This window comes from Salvelinus sp. IW2-2015, unplaced genomic scaffold (genome assembly GCF_002910315.2).
Source record: "Salvelinus sp. IW2-2015 unplaced genomic scaffold, ASM291031v2 Un_scaffold1865, whole genome shotgun sequence".
Classification (NCBI taxonomy): Eukaryota; Metazoa; Chordata; class Actinopteri; order Salmoniformes; family Salmonidae; genus Salvelinus; species Salvelinus sp. IW2-2015.
The window spans coordinates 229,866-238,846 of NW_019943229.1; the positions used below are offsets into that span (position 1 = coordinate 229,866).

The 8,981-nt window shown below is 43.1% G+C and overlaps 1 protein-coding gene across 1 annotated transcript in view; it reads right to left on the reverse strand.

Moving 5' to 3' along the window:
- The window catches only part of LOC112072257 (1-phosphatidylinositol 4,5-bisphosphate phosphodiesterase delta-1), a 99,785-nt gene that overhangs the window by 943 nt on the left and 89,861 nt on the right, over positions 1-8,981 (reverse strand). Inside the window, exons 11-12 of the mRNA XM_070439712.1 lie at positions 6,423-6,539; positions 6,033-6,211 (exon numbers count right to left, since the gene is read on the reverse strand). Of these exons, the coding sequence (XP_070295813.1) occupies positions 6,033-6,211; positions 6,423-6,539 (296 nt within the window). The remainder of the gene's footprint in view (positions 1-6,032; positions 6,212-6,422; positions 6,540-8,981) is intronic.

The following is an 8,981-nucleotide window of genomic DNA, read 5'->3' on the forward strand; positions in this document are numbered from 1 at the left end:
TAGTCAGTTAGGCTGTCTGCTTAGACCTCTGTGTGCGTGGTTGTGTTTGGTTGGTGTGTGGTGGTGTGTGTGTGGTGTGTGTTGTGTGTGTGTTGTGTGTGTGTGTGTGGTGTGTGTGGTGTGTGTGTGTGTGTGTGGTTGTGTGTGTGTGTGTGTGTGTGTTGTGTGTGTGTGTGTGTGTGTGTGTGTGTGTGGTGTGTGTGTGTGATGTTTGTAGTGTGTGTGTGTGTGTGTGTGTGTGTGTGTGTGTGGTGTGTGTGTGTGTGGTCTCCAAGTGAGTCTCAGCCGCAGCAACTGCCGCAAGCTAAACAAGGACAAGCCTACAATCCATCGTGGGCGCCCGTCGGTAAAGTGTAGATCTACGGTGTAACGTGACGACACCGCATTCTAGCTACAGGGAAACGGCACGCTGACCCCCACAACCAACTCCCAGATGCTGTTGAAAAGACGATGTGAGACCGACCACACACCAAGGGCACAAACACCACACAACCTACTCGTCAGCACAACACACAGTGCACCACAACCCCACCAACACACACAACACCACTCATATCACAAACACAACCAGTCAGACATCAACACCACACCAAGACACACCACACCAACCACACACACATCTCACACACGACACTCGAACACACACAACCCAACTTCCAACCACACAACCAGCCCCTCCGAAAGCACTAATCCAAGACCACTCGTCCCTCCTGTATCCGCCAGTGGACGCGTTCCCACTAACGCACACTGCAGAGCACAATTATCTTGTTCCTCTCGTAGCACAGTGTACTTCTCACACCAGTGACTAGGCGAAACTATAATGTGTCCGCATCACCCGGTTGTTATCCTACCATACACCCATACAATGACAGGCATATGGTGTGTACTCTCTCTCTCTTATGTAGACACCCCACTGTCGGACAAAATGATGTTCCTCTCTGACAGTTTTAACCCAGTGGATGATGGTATTCCCCTCATGCAGTTTATCATCTGCTAAATCGCTTTGGCCCAGGTCTCCTAAGGAACGTATCCCAGCTTCTAGCACATTCGCCTAAGGGGAGTGATGCTGATTCCAGTAACTCAGTAGCTAGGCCAGGATGTCGTGTCCTCGGTCTGAAACAAGAGACCGAGAATAGACGAGAGAGCTAACCTCACAGAGAACGACCGTGGAAATTGGAGCCAGTTACTGCGGAGAGAGCGACCAACATGACCCAGAGATCAGACCTAGACGAACCGGAGAGCGAGGAGACAGAGGAGTACCGAACTACCTCCCCTCTTGTAATTTATTAGCTCTCTCATCGTATCGATCTCTCCTCTCTACATACTTTTCGTATACCATCTTTATGGAGCTGAACTGGCACTGAAACTGTATTACAAATATCCAATCATTCTTGCTTCCCAAGCATCCGCCAAACTCATGTAAATCCGACAGTTCCGTGTCACAGCCACAATGCCAGTTATGGTGTGAAGCGTTTATTCAGTCATCTATCCTACATCCCCCTCGCAGCCGGGCCTTTTGAGTGACAACGCTTCATTGTGCTGCGACACCGTCCGAAATTACTCCAGGTCCCAGACCCCAATCCATCATCGCTCGCCTCGCTCGAGCACCATTATACACTACGACCATCTTCGCACCACCCCACATGGGCTCCTGTCCCGAGCACCCCATGACCCTCCCTGAACTATCATCTCTAACCCCTTCCCCACCATCATACTGAACCTCCCAACTGAGCGTCACACCCACCCTCTCCAACTACGCAAACGCTCACCGCCCCTCCACATCCTACTGCATTCCTCACAATAGTTCGAGTATGTCCCTGGATATGACTGGACCAAATGTTACAGAAGTGCTTTTGATATTTATGTTTTCTATTTAAAAAAAAATCTTATTAATACACTTCTATATTATAAAAAGTTTATATATACACAACTGTGAGTGCCATCGAGTAATGACACAAAGTCAGAAGACCATGACTAATGATTTAAAATGCAACTAAACAATCCAGGATCGATCGTGTTGACGGATCGCTCCTAGGACGAAAATATTGCTGTGTTTGTAAATGCTAACAGTCCCAAACAATGTTGGTATCGATTTATCTCTCTCGACGTGAGCTTTGCGTTTATCTTGCCGAGGCTCGCCAGTTCGTGATAAACCCGTAGCATCTTGTATAAATACCTTTAATATTACTTTCAAACTTCAGTTATGAGAGATAGTGAAAGGCTAGAATAGTTCCTTGTTCCTATGAGATAGCCTATGCTAGATCAGGGAGTGCAATTAAGTAATTATTCAAACGTTGTCAGAAATGAAACACTTTGATTAAGGATTTTCTTCTGGTGGATGAAATGCACATTGATCTGCTGGTTTCGCTACTACGTCTTACGGCGATACAGATATCACGTAGGCAATTTGTAGTGCAATATCTAAATAGCGCATATTGACAGTGCCAAACTCCAACACTGTGCCGTAGCTCTTTAACGTCCAATTATGTACAAGGTCTTTCAATTTGCACATAGACGTTCTATAACTATGTTATTTAGTATGTTAGAGCATCGTTCCCGATAAGTCTAAAATGGTTTGTGAAAGTATTCAAACCAATATAAATAATTGCGAATGAAAATAACTAAGCAAAGTGTGTTTAACTTAGAAATCCTGTTCATGTACCTATTGTTTAGAAACCATTGACAGCCTCAGAGAGAGAATGGAAGGATGTTTCTCTTTTTGTGTCTAAATTCAAGGGCTGCTCTAATATGTGCACGAGATACATACGACCCGACATAGAGATGTATATAACAACATCATTCTAGGCAGTGTGGGATTGCGCTTCATGTCGGTTTACTAAATTAGTACTAACAGAAATAAAAGCCAATTTTGACGTTGGGATACCAGAAGCCCTTGGTAATAGATAATTATACATGCATACATCTTAGGTGTATCCCAGCCTATGGGTAATTAACAACTGATCTACTCTAGGTGGCGGATCCCAGCCTATGAATAACAGGCTGCATAACATTTTACATTTTAGTCATCGAGTTCTCATAAATTATCCAGGAGACTGCCTAATCTGTGAGAGTGAGCTAGCTTTATATTTAACACATTTTTATTTATTTTTTTTTACGAGTATAACTGAAGATTAAGCCAGCTGCTCTTACTGTTTTTATAGGCTATCCCTACGGCCAAACCCTCCACTGTAAAATACGGGTGCCGACGACTTAGATTCAGCCATGCAAGATTTGCATAGTGCTGCGTCGCTCGCTAACGAGCGCGCTCATTGACCAAGAGTGTTGGCGGCCGCTGGACAGAGCCTGCGTGAACCAGAGACTCTGGTGTCGCAGCTAGCACTTGCGATGCAGGCCCTAGACCACTGCACCACCCGGGAATCTCATGTGAGATTCCCAAGGCCTATGAATAACACTAATAGTAGATCCCAGCCTATAGAATTAAGCTGCATGTGAGATCCCACCTATAGAAAAAGCTGCTAGTGAGAATCCCACCTATAGATAACACTGCCATAGTGTGACGAGCCATAGAATAACATGCATTAGTGTGCATCCCAGCCTATAGAATAACAGCTGCGTTGGATCCCAGCCTATGAAAACAGCTGTCATAGTGTGGGATCCCAGCTATAGATAACAGCTGCATAGTGCGGTATCCCAGCCGTAGTAGAATAAAGCTGTATGGTGTTAGGATCCCAGCCTATACGAATAACAGCTGTATGGTGTAGATCCCAGCCTATAGATAACAAGTAATATGCGATCCCAGCCTATAGATAACACTACATAGTGTGGATCCCAGCTATAGATAACACTGCATGATGTGGATCCCACTAGTAGAATAACAGCGCGATACATTTTACATTGTAGTTCATTTAGAGCGCTCTTATCCAGAGACTCTACAGTAGGTGCAACATTTTATTACATTTTTTATTTTTTTACTACTGAGACAAGATATCCCTACGGCCAACCTCCCAACCCCCGACGACGCTATGCCATTGTGCGATCGCCCCACGGAGCCTCCCGGTTGCGGCGGCTCGACAGAGCCTGGCGTGAACCCAGAACTCTGTGGCGCAGCCTAGCACTGCGATGCTTTGCCTTAGACCATGCACCACGGGAGATCTCTGCATGAGGATCCCACGCTAGTAGAATGACAGCTACGATAGTGAAGTCCAGCCATAGTATAACAGCATGCATGTGGATCCCGCCTATGAAAACAGCGATAGTGTGAGATCCCAGCCCGATAGAATGAACAGCTTGCATAGCTGTGGATCCCCCCTATAGAATAACAGCTGCTAGTGTGGATCCAGCTATAGAATAACAGCTGCGTGTGGATCCCAGCCTATAGATAACAGCTCATAGTTGTGGACCCAGCCGTATAGAATAACAGCTGCATAGTGCGGATTCCAGCTATAGATAACAAGCTGTATGGTGTAGATCCCAGCCATGAATAACAGCTGATGGGTAGATCCCAGCTATAGAAATAGACAGGCTGCATGTGAGGATCCAGCCTATAGAATAACAGCTGATGTGTAGATTCCCAGCCTATGAGATAACAGCTGCGATGGTGAGGATCCCAGCCCTATAGAAGTAACAGCTGATAGTGTGGATCCCAGCCTATAGAATAAACAGCTGCCATAGTGAGATCCCAGCCTATAGAATAAACAGCTCGTATGTGTGATCCCAGCCTATAGAAGTACAGTGCATGTTGAGGATCCAGCCATACAGATAAAGATGGCTTTCATGCTCCAATCTAATTCTGCTGATTTAAGAAAATCCATAGGCTAAATGGAATGATCAAACTCATATTATGACTGTATATGACTGTTGATGTAAACCACACTCAAGCCGTATTATACTACCTGACTGTTTCATGTGAAACACACCAATCAACCAATATGACCTACTGACTGTCATGTGAAACCACACATCAAAGCCATATATGTACCTAATCGACTGTTCATGGTGAACAAACATCTAAGAACATTATGACTACGTCTGTTCATGTGAAACACCACATCCCAAGCCATATTGACCTAACTTGTTCCTCTTAACCTCTTCTCTTATCAGCTGTGTAACATATAGCAGAGTATAAAGGCATTAAGTAGCTGTGGTAGTAATATCTACTGTTGTTTTTCCAGTAAAAACTGCATTTGCACATGCTCTTGAATAAAATCATCATTAGAAAAAAGTTGGTTTATGGTGAATTGTTTTATTAGAAGATTTTGAGCAACTTTATGAAATTAGCCGTGTTGTTATGAAAGGGTTAGGTCATTTGATGGTCAACTGAGTTGCAGTAAATAACAAACACGAAGTCAGCAGTCTTCCTTGATTTAATTCATTTTGACCCATTAAAAACACTCCGCTGGCTTCTATATTCTGTTCAGCATACTGATAGAACATGGTCAGTGAAGGACTGTGCATGTTTTGTTCCAATAAAAAGTTAAAGGACGTTTGTGTAGAGACACTGAAAATGAAGTGGTATTGCTGTGTAAACATCCAGTATCTGTCAGGTTCTCTCCTCGCTGAGTTAATTATACGTCCTATTTAACTTGGAGGAGCTCATAATGTCTGTACCAGTTCCTCTAGCTTGAAATGTATTAGAAAACGTAGTTAGCTGGGAGCTTGAGCACGCCACTAAACACAAAGGATATTTCAAAGCAGCATTGATTTGATGTACTGTAGTGCAGTTTAGTACCTAATGAATCCCTCTTGAACCATATCTCATCTCAATCAAATCTTATCATTTGAAGCGATGCCACTCAGTTCCGAGCCCCATTCCTCTTAGCGGTGTTAACTATAAGATACGATCTAAAATTATAAACACTATATACTGCACAGAAACTCATCTATGTTATCAGAAGGCCATTTTACTTCCTCAATATATTGCTATTTTATTCATCAATGTACCATTCTCTGTGGTAGCCTTCACTGTGTTCTAATATTCCACTAATGTAATCCACTATAGTATCATATATAAATAAATATAATACATAGAGTATATATATATATATAACACACTATAGCGGTGATCCTCTCACCATGATGTGGAAGGCCTGGCGTTTGATCCAGGGTCCCTTGGTTAGGGTCATAGGATTGAACTCTGACCCAGGGTCTCTCTGGAATTCAGGCTTCAGGACGTATCCACTCAGCCCGTTGGATCGGAACCGTCCCTGGTTCAGGTCCATCTCCTTAGAGGGAGTCTGGAAGTTCAGCGCCACTGGAGAAACAAATCATAATCAATAAAGAATCGATCAATAAAGCATCTATCGTGACTTTATAGAGAAAGGGGAAGACTGTGACCTGAGCTGGTACATAGATTGTTCACTTATAGAGAAAGGGGAAGACTGTGACCTGAGCTGGTACATAGATTGTTCATGTCAATTCTATCAGAGGATTCTTAAATATAAGTCTAATTGAAGAGACAGTACCTATCTGACAGCCTGCGTTCCACAGGGGAACTGGGTTGTAGTTGGAGGAGGCTGTTCTGGAGCCAGCTGGGTAGATACGGCTCAGCTTGGTCATGTTATGTTGGATAAAGGCTTTAGCTGGGAGAGATGTAAACCAGACAGGTTAGTGGTGYTATCCTTGTAAGAACTGTTCTAGAACATGCATAATGAAATGTCTATAGTACACTGAATCAAGGCTGAAAGGTCCTGTTATTCAGGCTTGCTGTTATTCAGGCTTGCTGTTATTCAGGCTTGCTGTTATTCAGGCTTGCTTTGTTATTCAATGGCTTGTGTTTTTCAGGCTTATGTTATCAGGCTTCGATTTATTCAGCTGCTAATGTTATCTAGGCTTGCTGTTATTCAGGCTTGCTGTTATTCAGGCTTGCGATGTTATTCAGGCCTTGCTGTTATTCAGGCTTGCATAATCGCTGCTATTCAGGCTTGCTGTTATTCAGGCTGTTATTCGCTTTGCTATATTCAGGCTTGCTATAATTTCGCTTGCTATTTTCAGGCTCTTGCTGTTATTCAGCTGCTTTAATAGACATGTCTATTCTAGGCTTCGCTGTTATTCAGGAATTGTGAATTCAGGCTTCGCATTTATATAGGACTGGATGGGGCGTGTCAGCCGATATGCTATAAGAGTGTCTTTCCTAGCTTGGTGACTATTTCAATTGCTGGCTTGCATGACAGTTTCATTTTTCAAGGGCTTCGATGTTCATTCAGGCTTGATGTTATTCAGGTTTTTGCACTGTTAAACCAGATGAATAGGAGTAGGTTTTACTCCAATGCTGATCTCGGCCAGGCCTTTTACAGGGTTTTGCCGCAGGTCTGCTCCTTCTTGTAAGGTGAGGCAGTATTACATAGAAAGGCTGGGGTGGTCTTTGCGTGCTCAAACCTGAGAAGTGGAATCTTACAGTAGATACGCAGGTCAGACAGCTGCTTGGCAGCTTGATCTTGTCTTCTGAAAAGCATATCAACGTATCGGACTAATCGCTTTTTCTGGTAGGGAGGGATTTCTTAGAAGGTTAATAGAGATGTTTAGTGGCTTGTGCTTTCATTGTCAAAGTGATGGTCACATGTGGTTGTCTTATCCTTGGTGCGATGTGAGGGCCTTGTCATTTTGAAAATGTAAACGTTCATGGTTTGCTGAGTGTGAAGTCTTGTGTGTCTGCTACATGCCAAGACTATGCTTTGGTGTCTGTTGGGGTGTGTGAAACGTGCAAAAGCAACAGTAGCATGCCTGATCTGAGACAGTATAAGAACAACCTTTATCCTGTCCTTTAACCACTAAACGGGTTAAACAGTGTGGTTGGATCTCATCAAGTTTTAGAAAACTCAAGGATGGGATCAATGGAAACAGGATGCCTATGTTCCTGAGCTCAATGGGTCTCTATAGAAAGAGTTGAATAGTTATGTAAATAAGTAGAATTCTTCTGTTTGCATCTTTGTTCATCTGCTCCAGCGGGGCTCATCCTTTTATCATTGATCGTGTGGGTTCATATAATTAAGATCTGAGGGTTTATTTTCTATTTGATGATTTTATCACAACCGCGCTCGTAAGGCGTAACACAATGGTTTTGGGAAAAATACCAGGGTCTAATAATGTTCAATGGACTGGTAGCTCTTTATTGTTTTGTTATTGTGTTAAAGTTTTATTTTATTACCTATTAGTTTTATTTTGAGTATACTATTCGCCCTTTACCATTAAACCCATTAAGCTGTGGTTTTCTCAGTTACAAATGCTATTATGGTTGGTCCTAAGGGAGACTCTGTACGTAGGCATTTCTACGGGTTTTCGGGCGCATGTAGACAAATAACTTGATTTGATTTATTGCTTTCGAGATATCATCTCTTCTTGTTTTGTTATGTCCCAAACACCTTCTTTTTTGCTCTCTCTCCGGTGACTTCTTCTTCCTTCCTCTGTTTGAGATTATTTCTTCAGTGTTTCTCTGTATCATCTCTTTCCTTTCTCAGATATGCTTGTTTTTCTGGTTCGACTCTTCCCTGATCTGTTCAGTATTTGTTTATTGAGCTTCTCTCTTCTCCCTGCTAGCTCTATTTTCTTTGGCTAACTACCGCCTCGTCTCTTGTTAATGATTGGCTCTCTCTTAATACATCCTCTGCTCTACGTTCCTTTTGTTTTACTTTGTCCTTCTCGCATTCTTCCTGACACCTGCACACGTTTTCTCTCTTCTGTCTTGTTTAATTTATGTCGACTCTTTCATCTCCCGCAGGGGCACCCTTCTACTTGCCTGCCCATGGTTCTATCTCTCAAATGATTCCCATTCTTACGAGTGTAATTCCCCCTCCCTTCTTTTCCACCTCTTCTCCATAATCTGTCTTTCATTCTCTCTTCCATCTCTCCATTCTCACGCCTTCCTGCCTCTCTGCTTTCCTACGTTCCTTCCTCTCTTTCTGCATCTGTTATGTCTTGCTTGTAGTTTTGTGAAATGGCTACGTGCTACTGAGTTGTTTAGGCAGAGATGGGTTGGGTCTGCCTACAAACATATAAATGATTAATCCTTTAGTTTGCTGATGCCG